Raw genomic sequence first — 19,093 nt, forward strand, 5'->3', positions numbered from 1 at the left:
CATTTATTTTTTAATATCTCTCAGTATTCAAACCTCACAGCTACCATCCCTGGAGTTTAAAAAAATATTAAAGTTTTCTCTACAAACTTAATTAGAGTGCTTGCTGGCGTGCTGAAATAATTCTGTAGAAACTATTTGCCCTTCCACAATATCACCTCTATACCAAGTTTTAAGAAAACACTTTAAGATGGCAAACTAATTCTCCTTTGGAAAAAAAAAAAAAAAAGAATTGGCTTAGATTTTTACGCTGTAGGAATTGTGAAAAGCCAGACAGTGGCACCAGCCAGCCTCTAAGTTAGTTTTGAGCATCTTTAAGGCATAACACTATTTTGATAACCAAGCATTGCCAGACCAGAGTAGCTTTACCTCGAATCCCTCTTGCTGAGCGGCTTATTTTAAAGTTTCCTGCACTGAGTCATTCAACATACTAAAAAAAAAAATTCCTCTTCCATCCTGAAGGGAGCATTAGCTATCCTTCCTCCCGTCCCTAACGCCAGGCTCTCCCGAGGCTCAGCCCCTCTGTCAGCTTTTGAAAGGAGGGGAAAAAAATACTGGAGAAGTTTTCAGAGGAGTCCCAGAGGGGAAAACAAAACATGGACCTGAATCAGGTGAAGCTCCCGTTCTCCCGGGAAAAACGCGCTGTCCCCCCGACGCAGCCCCTTACCAAGGTGTGCCGCTTCATGTGCTCCCGGCGGGTGAACTTCTTCCCGCAGATCTCGCAGGGATAGGGTCTCTCTCCTGTGTGGGATCGCATGTGTCTCTTCAGGATGCACTGATGCATGGCTGAGAAGCTGCAGTAGGGGCACTTGAATTTCTTCCTGATGACTGTGAACTCGTTGACTGTAAGAAAGCAGAACACCAGGATTAGTTTCTGAATGTCTCAGAACCGTCTCCTCATCGACTGTTTCACTAGTGAATCCGTTCATTGTGAAATCACACCCTCACCTCTTAACCACCTACTTTGTAAAAATCCTTATATTATGGCACTGATATTATTAACGCTCAGAGGAAGTCTTGAACAAGCCAACACACAAACATTTAGCAACAGCCTGTAACACACATCGCCTATCGCTTGCTAAATGGCAAATAAAGAGGGCTGGCAATCTGCTGTCATTCTCATTTATTATAATGAATTATCCAGAAAATCAAGATCTAAAATTCTAACACCATGGAAGAAGCAGCTATTTGTGAACAGGTGACCACAAATGTGACACCCCGACAGTGCCACGCACTTCGGTTTTATTTACGGGGCGACGCGAGACCATCATCACACACTCCAGGAGCATCTCGGTGAAGGTGCAGAGATGAAGGATTCCCCAGAAGAAACAGGACGGTTACAACAAACACACCCTACGTTATCTGCTCCCAATGATCATCACCATCGTGGCACGGATACAGACACCCAGAGGGATGTGTTATCCGCTCCCAATGATCATCACCATTGTGGCACGGATACAGACACCCAGAGGGATGCAGGATGCTGGATTACAGCCTGAGCCTCGCAAGCCTCCTGCCAAGACAACTGCACCCAGCCCGTGATGGGCTTTCCTCCTGCCCCCCCATCGTTTTTTGCTCAATGAGAAAAGGGATGAACTCCTTGAAGCCATCCTGACGCTGTTGATTCTTCTCGCTGTCTCCTCAGCAGCGTGCTGGAAGCGGACCCAGGGGATGTGTACGGTGCTGACCGCCCAAGGGTCTAATTTGCCAGAAGAACGCACACGGCAGCTGCGTCCGTATTTCCTCCTCCCCACAAAGTGGAAGTGCAATATGCAAAATCCAGCAGGTGAAAAGGATATTTTCTGCTCCCTGAGGACATCCACCCACTCCAGGTTTGGAAGTGACTGTCCAGGTGGACAGGATTTTAGATCTCCATCTTCTAATAATTCTGTTGCTTTCCATTAGTATGTAAATTGTCACACACTTTTCTCCTAATTATTGTTATTTCTCAAAGCAATACATTGTTTACATAACAACGAGGGGAAAAAGGAAAGCGAGCTGTAGTTACTATTGGGTACGTCAGTGGCTCTTGGTAGAGAGCAGTCCAAGCAGGGGAGCTCAGGGAATCAGGGAAACATCAGACCTACCCTCTGGCTTCTAACAGACCGGGTACTTTGCAGTATTTTTAGATGCTTATTGAAATGTTATCTCCTACAAATAGGAGCATCCCCTCGGCACACCACAGATAATGCCCTGGGTGATACACTGCACGCCGAAAAACAGCTCCGTGAAAATGTCCTTTTTTAAGAACGTCCATAAACCCACTATTTTGGGTGGTTTAGTGCCTGATTGGTGGGATATTTCTTTTCCTTCTGTTTTCAAAAATCTACTTTGCCGAGTATTTGCAATACAGATAAAACAATGTGAAAGGTTTGTCACTCGCTGTGACAAGGAGCCCACTGTCTTCTCCAGCGAGTATCAGCGTTATGATCTGAAGCTATTTATGACATTTCTGGTCTGATCTTGTCACTGCTCGATTATTAGCCACGGGCCACACAAACACTCACTCTAAACCCATTACTGCGGAGTCTAGACAAGGTAAGCACGCTATAAGCTGATCAGGGGACGTCAAGAGGGGACACGTAACCCTCCTTCCTCCTGTCCCAGGCCATGTCCAGCGCTACTCACACCACAAACACGCCACACGTGTCGACCACAGCCAGCGGGACATGCTGCTCAGCCAGGCAGGCTTAACCACCTCACCCCAGGAAAAACTGACTCCGAGATCCTGACAGCAACCAGATCCCAAGATTATGAAGCAGAAGTGCCTTAGAGAAGAGAATAACACAAAATCCCTTATTTCCTACATCGCCAGGTGTTACCTGATCCTGTCATTTCCTAAGGGAGCAGATGCCTCCCCTCGTTGACTGTCCGTACCCATCCCTTCACTGCAGGGCTGAGCTTCTGCGGAAGCTGAAAAGGCAACTCCAAACACTATTTCTATGGACAAATAGCCACCTGTTTCCAACACACACGTGTATTTCCAACAACACGTCCATAACACTTTCTGGTTTCAGGGTCCCTCTTGCTTACTTTCGCCTGCAGTCAGCTTAAGTCGCTCGAGCTTTAGTTTTCAGCTTCTACTACGCTTTTATTTAAAAACAGTCACAGAACGCTTTTTGCAGCTGTAGTTTATTGAAAGCTACTTTTTCACCAAATAGCCATATATTTAGTTCTTTTACCTACAAAAGTAAACATCTGAAAAACAACAGCATTGTCAGAGCGGGACTGCAGAGTTAACACAGTGCTGGCAAATACACACACCCCCAAGGACATACATTCAATGAACAACACACCAACCTTGGTATGTGCAACGACGACACAGAGCTTACGTATAGCAGCATTAAGGTCCTAAGGAATGATCATCCACAAGATCATCAAGGCCACGAAAAGCGGCGCCATCGATAACTAGCTGCTGGGCACAATAGAGGAAGAAGAGCACCAAGAAGTGGAGAACGTAACACAAACGGTGCCATTGTAAGAATCTGCGTGCTTAACTTCACAAATGTATTTACAGAAGATGCGCGTTTTTAAAACCAACACCATAACGCTTGGAAAAAAGCGTTGGTGGTGTCATCCCAAGTAACTTCACTTATTTCGCTGGGGCTGTTAAACAAAACAGGCTCCAGCATCCCTGACCTGAGAGAAGGACAAGCCCTCGTGACACACGGCCTGATGGAGCTACTCTGTATTAACTCTGTAAACCGATGTGTTGTTAATTATCACAGAAATACTACACTCGTTTGGTTATTACGAAAAATTCAAACTTGTCCACTGAATCCTCACCATGTCTAAGGTTACAAAGGCAAGCTGCTATTTCACTGCCCAACTCATGCTTCCCACCATCGTCCCATGACATTTTCTAACAGAAACCTCCCGCTTTTAAGAAGTTTTCTGCATACACTCTGTAAGCCTCTGCTATGTTATACCCTGTGGTTCTAGTATTTTGAAAAACCTCCTCCTGATCCTGAAGGGAAACACTGGAAACTCTGAGCTGAAGCCAGGAAGCGCTCTGATGTACAGGCCAAGGAAAACACCACTTACATCTCCATTGGAGAATGAGCTGACTGCCTAGAGAAAAAAAAAGAGTTCCATGTTGAATTAAATTCCCCAGTATGAGAAAATTGAACAAATATGAAACCTCATTAACTACTACCACATGAACGAAGCCTTTTAAAATTTGCTGAAACTACTTTTGCTGGCATCTCACCTTTCCCATTCACACAAATCCTACCACACTGCTCCCAGATAAGACTCATTTTGGTCACAACTTTCTCTTCTGGCTCAGCTTTCTCCCTCCTCACTTGCTGGTTATTTAAGAGGCAATTAAACTGACAGCTGTAACAAGGGAAGCTGACGGACTACAAGCCATACACATTCAGAGAGCTGTGATCCACGATGACAAAGATGTTAATGGGAACAAGAGTGAGAAAAATGTATGCGACTTTGGGGAAAAAAAAATTATAAAAATGATTCAAGTATGGTGTACTACAGAGATTATATAGGAACACATTCTCAACTGACCACACCTTGCTCAAACAAAGAGTAAGGACTAAGCCACGCTGGGAAACTCCGGCTCCCCAACCCGACACAAATACTTAACCTTTTAAAAAAATAAATGGATTTCATATTCCTATTTCATATAATAAAACAGGAATTACAGTAAGACTTCCACCTCTGCTCTGTTTCGACTCCACACATTCAGTCTGGCTAACGTAATTACATTAGATAAAACAAACGAGTCCGGGACATTTACAGAATTCCTGAAAACCACAGCCATACTCCAGTACAGATTTTAAAGAGTCCTAAAAGTACTCAAACATAGCACCAATAAAATATACAAGCCTTGCGACAACTTTCAAGCCCAAATAATTACACCCTGTTGCAGGTATGAACAAGCAGCACGTTTTTCTCCTTTAAATGACACAGAAAGGCAGATTTTATAAACAGCTGAGTGGGCTGAGCAGCCCAGTGCTTTCCCAGCTCCTCATCTCAAGCTGGAACACCCTGAAATGCCCCAGTTGTCTCAGGGACAGAGTACCAGACCAGAACTCAGGAGGCTGAATTCTATTACATTCTATTGCCAACACGCTCAACAAGCCGAGGTATGTCATTTTCCCAGGGAACACAGGAAAACATCACCATTTCTTTTATAAAGCACTTTGAGATCTACTGACAAGAAGAGCTGAAGGTGGTATACGCACACAGTATGATCACACCAATGGGACAGCCACAGTGCCTGCTGTATGGACTGACAAAAGTGATCTTTGCACAGATCCCGCACCGTGTCTGGAACCAGCACGTTATCCACCTGATCAGCTTTGGCGAGTTACTCCACTGCATTACACCTCTGGTATGTTTATTTGCAGCACGAAAAGAGAAGAACGGAACAATTTGCTTTTCCTAGTTTAAAAGAAGCGTCTCATACACGCAGCAGCAGCTACGCATCCTCAGGATCCTCATTTTGTCCTACACTGTCCACGAGCTCAAACCCGCCCAGGTAACACGCTTTGACGTGGCTAGTGAGGTTCTTCTGGGTACCAAAGCCCTTGCCACAGAAGAGACACACCACAGCACGCTCGCTCGAGTGCACAGACAAACGGTGCCGGTTTAAGTCTGTCTTGTCTCGAAACAGCTTGGCACAGGTGGGACACCGCATCTTCTTACAGTTGAAGTGGATGGTCTTCTCGTGGCGATCCATGTTGGATTTCAGAGTGAAGCTCGCGGGGCATTTGGAGCACTGGAAGCGGGCGAGCTGGCCGGGAGGCACGCCGTCAGCGAGGCCAGGGTGGGAGCAGTCAGCCAGGTCGAACGGGAGGAGCAGGGAGACAGCGTGCTGGTGGATGTGCTCCTTCAGCTCCTCGGCACGCTGGAAAACCCTCCTGCAGAAACCACAGGTCGCTCTTGCGGCCAGGGCTGAATCCAGGAACACGCCATCAGGGGTTATGTCCATGTCTTCAGATCTCAAAAAATTTGTGTCTAAAACAGAAATACACACATACACGTACAAATCAGCATCTTTTGGCATCAAGTAATGATAGCTTTAAAAAATATTTTTCTCTCTCCTTACCTGAATCGGAGTTATCAAACGGCCAAAGTGACAAAAATCCATCACAAGCAGCCTGCGAATGAAAAGCATAAGTTAAGGCAAGCACTTACAAGGACATATCTTTGCCGCTAGTGCTCAGACTCCCACCTTATCATTGCCTTCACCTTTTTTTAAGGGAGGCTCATCATCTGTCTTGGCAACCCTATCTGCCTTTACAAAGCTTTCACCGTCCGAGCAGCAGAGTTAACTGGGCCATATCTTGCAAGATTTGGTGTTTAAGGACAGCAATCAACATGCTAAGGTCCTGGGTAATTATTCAGTTTCCAGTCTCCCACTCAGGCCAACGGGAAACGCTGGATAGAAATTTCTAGCAGATACAACAGAACTGGAAAATTTTCCCTCGGCCCTATATAGATACTTTTTCTTTCCACAGAGAAAAGCCCATAGAAAACAAACGCCTTCTGTGTAGTTCCCTTGATGCAACGCGCTCTGGCATTGCTGATCCACATTATAAATAAAAGCTGACTTTATTTTTTTTTTTTCATAGAGCATGTGCCACGTGCCAGCGTGCGGCAGATGGCAGCCCCCCATGAGGCAGAGGCATGCTGCAGCCTGGGCAGGTCTGCTGGCCACCGGGCAAGCGGCTCCCAGCCGTTCCGACCAGCTCCCTTTGCTCTGCAGCAACTGCAAAGGAAAATCTGTGCTTCCACCCAATGGAACTAAAAATATTAAGAATAAGGAATGCCATGGAAAGCTATGGATTTTATGTCAGACTCCTGCCATACAGAAAGCCAGCCTGCTTCTATCTGAATTGAGGCAGTTACAAGAAACCCAAATGCAAACCAGAAGCGGGCAATGGCTAGCTGGGGTCTCGGCTGTCTTTATGCCATTATTATATTCTTCTATGCAACGTTTTGCAAAACAAAGGGATGTACAATAAAAAGTGCATGTATACTTTTTAAAAAAATACAGTTTTTTTGAATGCAAGTTCTGTTGAGGTAAGGCAGAAGGGCTAAAATTAGGACAGCACCAGCCCTGGCCCCAACAGACTTCTAGTTTTAAAAAAATCTATATTACCAAAAAGAAAAAAAAAGCTAACAGATCAAAGTATTACGGTCTTCCAAAGTATCCCAAACTGGGGAGAATCTGATTAAGCAGGTAGGTTTGCATTTAAATTTATTCGCATTTTCCCCCACGATCTTACCTGGGCAGAGGAAGGCACCTCTCCTTTTATCAGGGTTTCTGGTGACATTTCACCAGAAGAGCAGATCTTGGGGGGGCTCTGAGTGGCAAGGTGTGATGAAGGCAGCGGGGGGGATGATGGTGCTTCCACTTTGCCATCACATTCGCCCCTTGAACGATTCGAGTTGGTGCCAGGCCCTGGGGAACACAGGAAATGAATCTCACCCACGTGAACTCGCACCAGCTGGTGGTTTTTAAAAAGGTCTTGCACCAGCACTCGCAGCTGATCTTCCGGCAGCGGGAGGGAATGCGGCAGGACAGGGATGCCAGGCTTTTTTTTGTTTTGTTTTGTTTAAAACCAGCCTCCCCACCCAAAGTGCCTGGTCCGTGTGGGATGTAGGCGGCGGAGGTCTGTCGCGTGGCGCGGTCACTGGCGTCCGTCGGGAGCGGCACTGCAGCACGGGTATCCAGAGCGATCGCACTGCTGAAAGACACCTCCTGGAGAAGCACCATTTCAAACACAGACGTTGCCATCTTTAGGTATCATGTGCACAAACTTTATTCTGCTACTGCCCTTATGAAAATCTACGTCAAAGCTTCAGCTCTCGAGATTTGTGGGTTTATTTCATGCCAGTCCTTGATCTCAAAGTGCTTTACAAAAGATGGAGAAAAGTATTCCTGCTGTTCTACAGCTAGCAAACATGGAAGTGAAAATACTTGTACAAAAGTATTCAGTTATACCTGACAGTCATTAAACATCTACGATAGTTAAAAAGGAAACCATCGTTTGCTTGGCCAAAGCAGAACCGTACACTCTTGCCTGTGCTGCAGCAGCAGCCAAAGGGTAAACAACATTCCCGAAACCGCACCGAGAATCAATGACAAATCCTCGTACAGAGAAAGGCAGTGCCATCACGGTCGGCGTCCAAGTTGTTAAATGAGTTTTAACAAACACCTTGAGTGAATACGGGAATGACAGACTGAGCAGGTCATTATTTCTGCAAAGCAAACAGGTGGAATCAGAGCAAATATGACATAAAAGTAAACAAATCCATATGTAAAGCACTCTATCCCCTAAAGACCTCTTCATTTCTAACACAAAGGAGTCTGATTGAAACCTTTACGCATATACAAACCAAACTCTTCAATGCAGCTACAAGTAACAAGTTTATCCTATGTCCAAATACAATCCACGGTCACAACAAAGCGCTGGAATGAAAACCACACAAAGGTTTCTAAACGCGAACAACCCCACACCTGACTTTTATCAGCTATCAAAGGAAACGCTGCTCCTGTGCCACAAGCTGGATGTTTGATCCACCTGCCTCCGCTTTGATCGCAGACTGAAATCTTTCACACGTTAGTTAATGCTATCCAGGTGTGATACCAACACGCCGGGGTTTCATTCTGGTGGCACTCATCTGTTGCTGTTATCACTCAGAGGCAGGATAACAAAATGCTAAAACCCCCCAAATTCAAGATAGGAAAAGTGAGAGGAGAAAAGTGAATTCCTGCCCAGCCACCCACATGGTCATTTTCCCTGATCATCCCAAAGCGATTCAAAGGGAACCTGCACACTGGGACCATGGACACCTCAGAGGCCCCTCTGGGCTGCACCTCCTTAAACAAAGGGTATTTTAGCAGACAGCAAAGATAAGGCAGCGGGGTCTGGCTGGATCAGCTCTTCATTAGCACCTTTACCGAGTGACACAGGTTCCTAAGGAACAATGTGCTTCTTAGAGCAAAAGTTAAGGCTAGTGAACGAGCGATGAAATAAAGAGAAATAACAAACTCCATCATCCAACACGAGCCAACGATGCACAACACAATGAAGTACAACCATTATTTTTAAGACAATAATTAATATTTATTTTGTTTCAGCAACTGCAAGTAACACAAGAAGAGAAACCCACATACATGACCCACACTTCGTACATGAGAATGCCAACAGCAACTCATTTACGTTTTGTCCTGCCAGTCAGAAACCTTTATACCCCCATACATTGGTGTTGGAATGAAATTAATGAAAAGTATTTTAACTTCTAAATCAGCAATCAAAAGCGCTTTCCTTCAGTCAGTTTTGTGTACAGAAGATGATGCACTGGTTCACCAGTATGTATGTGAATACTGTATTCTGACAGCTGGACAGCAAACTACTGAGGAAAAGAAAACGGCAAAAGTTATTATATCTCATTTAAAATTGCATCCATTCTCCCCTACATCTTTGTTTACTGTGTACAAAATTTCCATGCCAAACGGAATACCTTCAACTCCCCCCTGGGCAAGCTGACCACTATGCCTTTAGCATCCAGTGCAAGTAGAAATTATTGGCTCCAGTGAACCGCTAACTAAAAATATCGTATTAGCTGGTTTGCCCAAAAGAAAAGGGCTCTGTGTACCATGCAATCACTTGGCCAGCAAGCTCCACAGGAATTGCTTCTATAAACAGTTTCAGTTGCAACAGGGTAAACAGGAAAAGCCAAACTTAGACATATAAAAAAAAGTGTGCAATGTACTATTCTGAAAATGTGGAAGAGTCGCCCTTTCATCACCCCAAAATCTGGAAGTTTTGTGACTTATCTTTTTATTAATGAGAAAATAAGGATGTACATTAATCAACTCATTTTCTAATGAATATTAAAATTCTCCTTCTCTTGATTATACTTAGCAAAACCAGACAAAAACATTCAAGTAAAGCCCCTGAGACTTTTGCAGATGTGGTGTAACCGTGCAGAACAATGCTACCAAAGTTCAGGATCAGCCATGGAACGAGACACACATGATTAAACCAAGGAGCTCAGCGGAGCCGCCTGCTGAAGCTGGAAAGCAGCGAAGAATAACCCGCTTCTACAAACCATGAAAACACGTGAAGATGAGGAAAAGTGAACCTCTTACAACGTTTTATCTGAAAGACATCCCCAACACCACCCTACGCATGTTCGGTAACAAACGGTACCCATGAATAACCGACACATACTTTTTTTCTGCAAAACCTGCGTGTTCTCCAAATTTCTGACAAGCACAGGAACGTCAGTCTTGATCACATACCGTGACCATCATCAATTCTCAGAGCCCTTCAGCTGGCAACTGAGTTACCCAACGACAAGATATTTCATTTTTCCCTTCTGATTTAAATGAGTTTGAAATGGTTAACTTTAGAAAAGCTGCACTTATGTGTGACCACAACATAGTGATACAACACCCCCCCCACATCCCGGGTCCATTTCCATCAGCAGAATGTAAAGCTATGTCACGCTTCAGATGATCATTACGATATACAGTGAATTAGGAAAAAAAGAACTTGGTGTAAAATGAAAACCTCGGGGTATCCTCTACAGTGTGAGCTGTGCGGAAGGAAAGTTAGAACTTGTACTGTATGCCATGACTTGGGAAGCAACACCCCCTTTAGAAATGGCTCATCAGAATTTTAAACATGGATAAGATACTCTTCAGATCTGCCCACTTCCATTGAATCTTTTCCTCCAGAAAAAAAAAATAAATGTGAACACTGCTCCTCGAGTCAGGTACTTACTGCACTGCTTCCTAAGAGACCACAAAGACAACCTCGTGCCAGCAGTTAAGGTTAAACACACACTTCACATGTTTTAAGCTCAAGAGAGACTGATCACTTGAAGTTCTTGAAATTAGTGCATTTCCTTCTCAAATCAGACAGAAAGAAAACTGTGCTGGTTTTGTTTTGGTTGTTTTTTTTTCTTAAATGTTGTTCACTGCACTCCTGCCTACTCCCCCCGCCTTTAAAAAAATTTTTTTTTAATATAACCCAGGACTTAAAATGACTCAACATCCTCAAATTGTGTTTGAAGGAAAACATGAAAAACACCTACAAAGCTAGCAGCAACCTAGAGCACGCTTTTAGATCTCCAGAATCGCCTTACCCCTTGCTTTACCGTCATTTTGTACACCGAAAATTCTCATTAAACTCGATGCCTTATTGTACTCAGTAATGAACACCTAAAAGCAAGCGAGTCTCATCTCAAAACAACTTTTTCAACTGACTACAATAAACCGATACTTGTGAATCTGAGTAAGATGAAAGGAAAACATGTCCCTTAAGTCCCTGCTTCTGTAAAAATCCTCTCACCAGCCCAGTGACATCCACCTGCCGGCGCGAGAGCTACAGCCCAAGCGAGCAGTTTTCTTTTTGTCTTATGCAATTTGCTCTGCTTCCACAAAGATGAGATAATTGATGCTTAACCGAATGAAATTCAAGTTATAGTGAGAGGGCTGGAAACAGAGCCCTCAGACACAGGCTGGAGGGTCCCCCTTGGTCATGACACCCCTCCCTGAGCTTCTTTCACCCCCTTTTTCCTGAATTATCAAGATTTATTTTAAACCCAGTTGGTCTTCTGCCTACACCACGTTTGTTCCCAAACTCCACATCTCAGCTGGGTAGAAAATCTCGCATTTCTCACCCAAATTCACGACTGCCTTACTGCTCATTTGTCTTTACACGAAGTGGCCCTTCAGCTTTTAAGTAAAATCTGAAACCAACTGCCTTACTGCTCATTTGTCTTTACACCAAGTGCCCCTTCAGCTTTTAAGTAAAATCTGAAACCCTCTAACCGAGAGCGGGATGATGGATGGAGGGCAGCCCCGTCATTATTCCCGTTTATCATGACAGAAGATGAAACTGCCGATTTCCCCTGTCACGAGTCACGGATCCCAACACGCGGTGCATCAATCACCCGCAGCCGAGCATCCCTCCCGCTCCCGCCCGCCCGGGTGCCAGCTGAGGGCACTCTTCCCTCTGCACGCAAGGGATCAAACCGCGGTACAGGATCTTGGCTAGTGCACTGCAACGGCGGGATCCGCAGCCCGGGAGCCCAGCTTCAACCACCTAAATCTGATTTAACTGCAGATCATTCAATAAGAGAATTACTGGGGAAGGAGCAAGAACGATGCATTAGCAACTCTCCCCCAAGCATTAAAGCTACAGAACGAGGTATAAAGATTTTTTTTCCTCTAAATTTAGGAAGATTTTTAAAAAAAACAATTCTACTGTTCAGACATGAGAAGCTAAAAGAGATACTAAGAACGACATCATGCTGTGCAGTCTTTTCCCTTTATCGTACAACCCAAGTGACCATTAAAAGTTCTCTCTTTTTTTTTTTTGCCATCAAGGAAACTAAAAATAAATACCTTAAGTGAACCTTCTTTCTATCTAATTGCTGAATTTTCTCACTATAGATTAAAATACATGTTTTCTGCTGGAAACTAACACATAGTGCTCAGAAAGCCACCGCTTGCTGTTTTATGTCACAAATGATATCCTCATCTTCTGAGAGTACATAGAAAATACTGCATTAATAATTTTTTTTTCTTTGTGCACCAGAGAATCAAGCTCTTTTACAATTTCAACGAAGAAAATACAAGAGGATGCTGAAAAATAAGCTGTCCACACATCATGGTACATATCCGCTGTGTCCGACAGGTCACCAGCAGAAAAACATTCATTTCCATGAGTGACTATAACAAACAATCAATAGCTGCTCAGTGCTTAGAGACGGGTCTGAAAGTAAACAGCAAGAGGTAAAGATCACGCGACCTACAAAATCCCAACCGCTTCTACAGACACAGGGCACCAGTCAAGCCTCCTTTCAACGTGAGGCAATTTGGGATTCAAAACCTTTGCAGCCACTTCTTTCAGCACAAGGACTCAAACACTTTGCATTTTGTTTCTAAGGACCATTTTGCAAACAAGTAAAAGAGAAATTTAGAGGCCAAGCACTACGCACACGTACACTAAACGCCTCCTTCCACGGCTTCAGCAGTTAACATTGAAGTTGGATCAATACCAGAGACAAGTTTCTGAATTTTATGGAAAGTGGGATTAAGCAGAACTTAAAACTGGATATAAACACACTGGTAATAATAAACAAGACAGCGACCCGTGTTTTCTTCTTGATAATGAGTTCACTTACAGTATCAGTAAACAAAAAGTGTAAAAACATCAACTTACGAGAGAGAGAATGCGTGCCTTTGGGCAAGTACTCGAACAGCAGCGAACTATCGTCTCCCAGCATGTCGGCTTTCAGAGACAGCAAACTGTTCTTACTCATGAGAGCCGCGCGCAGGTTGGCGACGGTGGCAGCCTGCAGCGCATCCTCCTTCTCCGGAGTCAGGGGCTGCGAGATGTAGCTGGCTTCCCCACCCAGGAGGGCTTCCTCCACGCTGGCGTAGGGGTCCGACCGCTCCACCCTGCTGTCAGAGCTGCTGGGCTCCGTTACTGTCACATCAGCACCTGCGGGATGGAAGATGCCGTCAGAGATGCAAACAAATTCCTGAGACGAGGCACGCTGACCCTGCACCACGGGTCCAAATCACTGAGATCCAGGAACTTATCACCACCTGTTCTGGCTTTGTTGTCACCTTCCACGTGTCTCCATCCCCTTTTCCAAAAGTCTGAAGATAAACTCCTGCCCCGTTACCTGGTCTTAATTTCAGTACCACGCACTAAGAAGGCAGGGCAGAGAGATGTGTACAGCCTCCCTCACAGCCAGTAACTGGGTAAAGCTATTTATTTCTCTTAAACTCAGATTTCAGGATAGTCTGCTAATACTGAAATTACTTTCAAGCACTTAAATTCTGGTTTTTTTTTCCCGTAATTTTACTCTGGCAGTCTGAGTTTTCATTCTGTCCTCCCCATGATTAAGGTTTTGAAAAATCCAGTAATAAACAGGCTTTAATAGTGGACTGCTAATTAGGTTAAATTCCTTGGGGTCCTTTATTTGAAAAATACACAGCAACCAGTGGTTCCCAGCATACATCACAGGGTGGGTTTTATGTAGAAGTGATACAGTTAAAAACAAAAACCAAAGGCACAGATTAGCCACTTCACAACAGGCAGCCACAAAAGAAGCTGTATAAAAACGTCACGGACTATTAACAAAAACATCAATTAGTGAATCCAAACAAAAATGAAAAAGCTATGATAAGGTGAATTCCTCCCTGCCAAACACCATTTATTTTTGTATTTTTTTGGGGAGGTTTAGTTAAGAGTCTCTCTTGTCTGAACTCTGACTCTCTTATAGTCTTATATAATCTGTGGTTTTTTTATGTAAAGGAAAGTGACTCTTACATTTCTCTATTCTTCACATGAAACAAAACAAAACAAAAAAAAGCTACAAAAGGGCTGTTACCCCATTTTTATTTAAGCACTTTATAGTGCTTAAAACAAACTGCAATGACCTTCTCCAGAACCTGCAGCAGCAGAACACAGCTGGCACGCTCAGAACCCCGCTGGGGACCTGGCTAACGTGGCTACAGCTTCCCAACACACACACGCCTCTGGAGCACTTGTACTGCTCACGACATAGAGGGGAAAAAATCCAAATCCAAAGAGAAGGTATTATTGACAATGACTGCTCAGATGGAAAAGAAGCTGTTTTGCACATTCTGAATGTTTTACTGCCTCCTAGTTCAAAATGTGTTTAAATCTACTCAATGCAAGAGGCAGCTGTTACCGTCCCAAACGGTGGTACGACACGTCCAAAATTCCCACTCAGCTGCTTTCAGGAATTGATCTTGCACTTGTGAGGGCAAGGAGCTCGGGTGCTGTCCATACCCACCGCAGTGACACGCTCACTCCCCTGCAGAAGGTTTGACAGCAGCAGAGCTCCCGCGGAGGGAGCAGGAGTGCGGCACACTCGCGTTCGACAGCTTCAAAGCAGGGCAAGGCATCACTCCGCAGAGCCTTATTAAAAAATGCTAATGAGGACACCGGGGCAGGGCCCACCTCCTGTCACCTGGAAATCTGCTAACAGGAGATCATTATTTCTATCTCCATTTTGCGTGGTGACTTGCTCAAGGTGTCCAGCATCAGCCAGCGAACTTGCCAGCCCCAGCCCCGGGCTGGTCCGGTGCCTGCCCACATTCAGATTTACTTTACTAAGCTGCGCTGTACTGCCAGTACCTCTTGCTGTTAATTTTTTCCACTTCCCTTAAAAAAAAAAAAAAAAAGCCTCAAAGCAAACAGTAAGGAAAAAACAATCCTTAGCAGAGTCCTCCGACACCCCGGAGATGGGAGGAATACCCAGGGCTGGGGGCTACCAACACTATGTGAACTGCCAGAGATGCTCTCTCTTTAAAACCGATAATTTTCCCTCCTCCATCTGTGTTTTGCTTGTATGATCTCATATGATCAGTTTTATTAAATCTTTGTCAAGCAGAAGGATATAGTCATTTTCAATTTTTACATCCCTCTGTTACGAGTGAGTGGCTAACAGGTATACACACTTCCTAGACGATAATGAAGTTTGTTTTAAAAACAAACATTTCTGCACAAAGGGAAATTACAAGAGTTTAAAGACCAGCAGCTGCTCCAGAAGGTGGTGAAGAGGTAAATTCTAGCCCATTAACCTGGTAATGTAGCAGCTTTATCACATCAAACCCGCAATAACACTGCTGCCCCTCTGCTCCTCACCGCCTACACCGCCAACAGCTCGGGCCAGAAAGGGTGTTTGTCAACAACACGGCATCGCCAAGCACAGGGCAGGCAGTAAATCACCTTGCGATTCCTCCCGTCCCTTTCCAGAGCCGGTTCCAGATGCTGATTGACAGTTGCCAGAATCCGTTGCTGCCTGCTGCACATAAACACTAATTGCTCAAACACACGCGGATTAATTGTAACCACAACAAGACATTAAAATGTTCCTCAAAAGCCAAGATGAGAGACAGACAGTGAAATAGAGGCTTCAGAGCTTCCAGTATTTACAGCTGATGTAACCTAATCAAATACACATTAAGGCAAAATAAATATCCACTTAGTCACATAAGTACCAAAATATCTCAGCACACCAAAACCCAGAAACGCACCGAGTTCCCCTCCGCGACGCCTCCAAAACCACTTCTCCCGTTTCTCTAGAACACAGCTTCTTTCAACATTTCACCAAAGAATTATATGAATCAGAAGTATCCGTCACTGCCCGGTAATCTAAACTGTTTACTACAGCGCTTCGGCAGGACGTAAACCAAGCGTTGGGAGATGAGCTGCTCTTCTGTGATTTTTCAAGGCAGCGGTCAGGTGGCAGCGCGGGAGCTCCATCCAGCTCCTCCACATCTCATTCCTCACACCGCTGAGACGGTCCCTGCGACTGCACCGGGCGCAGGAAATCCCCATCGGGGCTGCAAGCTAAACACGGGATTAACGCTGCTCTGAAAAAACTGAGCTCATTAGTCTCTTTAGCAAATAATTATTTTGCCGTTACTCTATTACACCCGCCTGCTTTCCAAAACACAGAAGCTTTAGAAAAGCTTCAGTAGCTTGTTGACTTGGATGAGGTTTTTTGTTTATTATTTTTATTTTCAAATAGAACACGGAATATTTTTACAGGTTTGGCAACAGCATTTCCACACATCCCTGAAACTCTGAAAGCAATATTTAACTGGTAAAGTTCTTATTTACACATGAAAACCTAAAGTAAAGGGAATATTCGAAGCCTGATTACAAGCAGCTTCTCACAGACATCACACATCCCAGCTGAGCAAAACGTGCTTCATTCCCAACCACGGCAGCTTTAACGGATCTACAACCAGGAGCAGTGCTCACACCAGGGTACTACAAACATTACAACGTCCCCAACACCACGGGTGGCTGCTGCGTGGACATTCACACCCGGGCAAACCAGAACCGAACCGCGGGCTTGCTCTGCAAGGGATGCACAGCCACGGGAAACGCGTTTGCTTCGCTGCACTCTGCAAAATCCCGAGCAGAAATCTCATTTCTCAGCAGGTGTGCCACTACTACCAGGAAAAAGGAAAAAAAAACCAACCTACGTGAAAGTCACATAAACTGAGCTCCTGTCACAAACCCAGCTACGAGAAAATCAAGGTGTACTAGACAAAAAAATCAAGCGGTACTGCAGACAGCCACCCACCCCGGGCAAGGGCTGCGGCAGGAACACAGGTGATGCAACTTACTAAAAGCATCCGAATGAAATGTTAATGCAATTAATTGGTTTTTTGCAAGATCTAGGAGAAAACTGACAGTAAAAAGCATTAAACCTAGTCAACTGAAAAAATACACGTGATCTCAGAAAGACCAAGGAAAAGCTGCTCTATTTTAAGGAATGCATTTGAGTACCTTCATTAATTACTTTAATGCACAAACTAATTTTTTTCTTGTATTTCTTTTCCCTGCTTCAGTCATTTTTCCTCATTACAGCCTAAACTCAGCCGTTTGTACTGCGTTTTTACCTTCTCAGCATACCCCCAGCAGTGTTTCCTGTTGTTTCCCAGGCTCCCAATGCTATTTATCTCTTTCATAATTTGGTTTTTTAATCATTTTCTTCCTCTTCCAACTTTTATTCCTGCTCTCTCATGTACACAGTTGAACATCTCTGAGAAATCTGCAGCTGGAGGACTAAGCCCATGAGAAGAGAGAAAGGTGTGAATAAAAGCCATACAAGATGACATCTGCTGCTGGAAAATTCAAAGCAGAACACGCTCTTCAAAAAAAAAGAACCAACGGGAACGTTTTGCCAGGTCGCTGTTTTTCCATATTGCCCTTTTCATTACAGTCAAAGGAGACCGAGAAATCCATCTTCTCTTCAAAGTCCTCTTCTGTTTGGCAGGAACACAAAGCAGGGATGTTTTTCCCCTCGGTCTCCGGAGTCTCCAGGCTGATGAGGTCTCACGACACGCATCGTCAGGCGACGCCAACCTCGCCAACGCGACCCAGCCGCCGGCGAGGCGGGGAAGTCAGCCGGCAAATTCGGGAGCCCTTGAATGGAGTGCAACGCTATTTAGCTCATCACTCACAACCAAAGCTTTCAGCAGGTCTCTGTAGGTTCTCTATCACCCTGACAAGTTTCAGGAAGCTTTTAGGAGCCCTTCTGACCTCTCAGCTCCCCCCATTTTACCCCGTTTCCACCCAGCAGGAGCTGTTCCTCCAGGGACACCGTTCTGACGGGAGGTCAGCGCTGCTCAGCACCCAGAGCAAACTCATCACAAGTCCCCACCACCTCCAAAGACAGCGGCAGTTCCACCCATCTCCCATCACAAAGCGCCCTTACCCTTTCCGCACAGCTCGCCCGAGCCGCAGTACCTGTTCTGGCAGAACTGAAGCCTCCAGATGCTTCAGCAGAAGGAACACCATCGTCCTGCCGGGTCCACCAGCATCGCTTAACCAGCACCAGTAACGCCGACAGCTGAACCCAGCCACGGGCTCTGGCTGCCTGCGCTTGGTGGACACTTGCCAAAGCTATGGGTGACAGCAAGATCCCACAACTATCTGGAGCTAATTAAAGAAACCCTGGACAATCTTATATACTGCTCTTATTTATAAAGCACCCCTGACTGCCATAAACAGCAGAACCCCAGCTAAGCCCGTCAAATACTCTCCCTCGTATAGGGAAGCGTGAAGCAGGGCTGGCAGGCTGTACGGTTCATTGTAACAGATGTAAGAACAGAGCACACGAAAACCCAGAGAAAAGTTTATAGGTGGAGGGAATATTCTCTCTTCACATAAATTAGGGTGGAAAGGGGAGGAAAGACAAACTTTCAGGTACACCGGTCCTGGTGTCAGAAAGGCAAACATCACGGAAAGCACAGCTTGAGAACAGCAGCAACTGAATCACAGGATCACAGGATGGTTTGGGTTGGAAAGGACCTTGAAGATCATCAAGTTCCAACCCCCTGCCGTGGGCAGGGACACCTCCCACCAGCCCAAGTTAGTGTCTGAAGTGGTGTCACCAACAGAGAGCGAGCGAGGAGCTGTCCTTGGGACAGCGTTGCTGCTCTATTATCCGGATCCATTTTTAAGAATGGTTGAAAGTGAGCTCAAGGCTACTTCTGGAGTTAGATCCCACTGCTCAGGGGCTTGTACAGCCAAGTTCTGAATATCTG

At 45.0% G+C, this 19,093-nt stretch overlaps 1 protein-coding gene across 1 annotated transcript in view; it reads right to left on the reverse strand.

Moving 5' to 3' along the window:
- Positions 1-664: 664 nt before the first annotated feature.
- ZBTB46 (zinc finger and BTB domain containing 46) overlaps positions 665-19,093 on the reverse strand; it is a gene marked incomplete at its 3' end in the record, with an annotated part of 28,689 nt that continues 10,260 nt past the window's right edge. The window contains exons 2-3 of the mRNA XM_010075324.1: positions 13,209-13,490; positions 665-840 (exon numbers count right to left, since the gene is read on the reverse strand). Of these exons, the coding sequence (XP_010073626.1) occupies positions 665-840; positions 13,209-13,490 (458 nt within the window). The remainder of the gene's footprint in view (positions 841-13,208; positions 13,491-19,093) is intronic.

This window comes from Pterocles gutturalis, unplaced genomic scaffold (assembly GCF_000699245.1).
Source record: "Pterocles gutturalis isolate BGI_N339 unplaced genomic scaffold, ASM69924v1 scaffold18747, whole genome shotgun sequence".
Classification (NCBI taxonomy): domain Eukaryota; kingdom Metazoa; phylum Chordata; class Aves; order Pterocliformes; family Pteroclidae; genus Pterocles; species Pterocles gutturalis.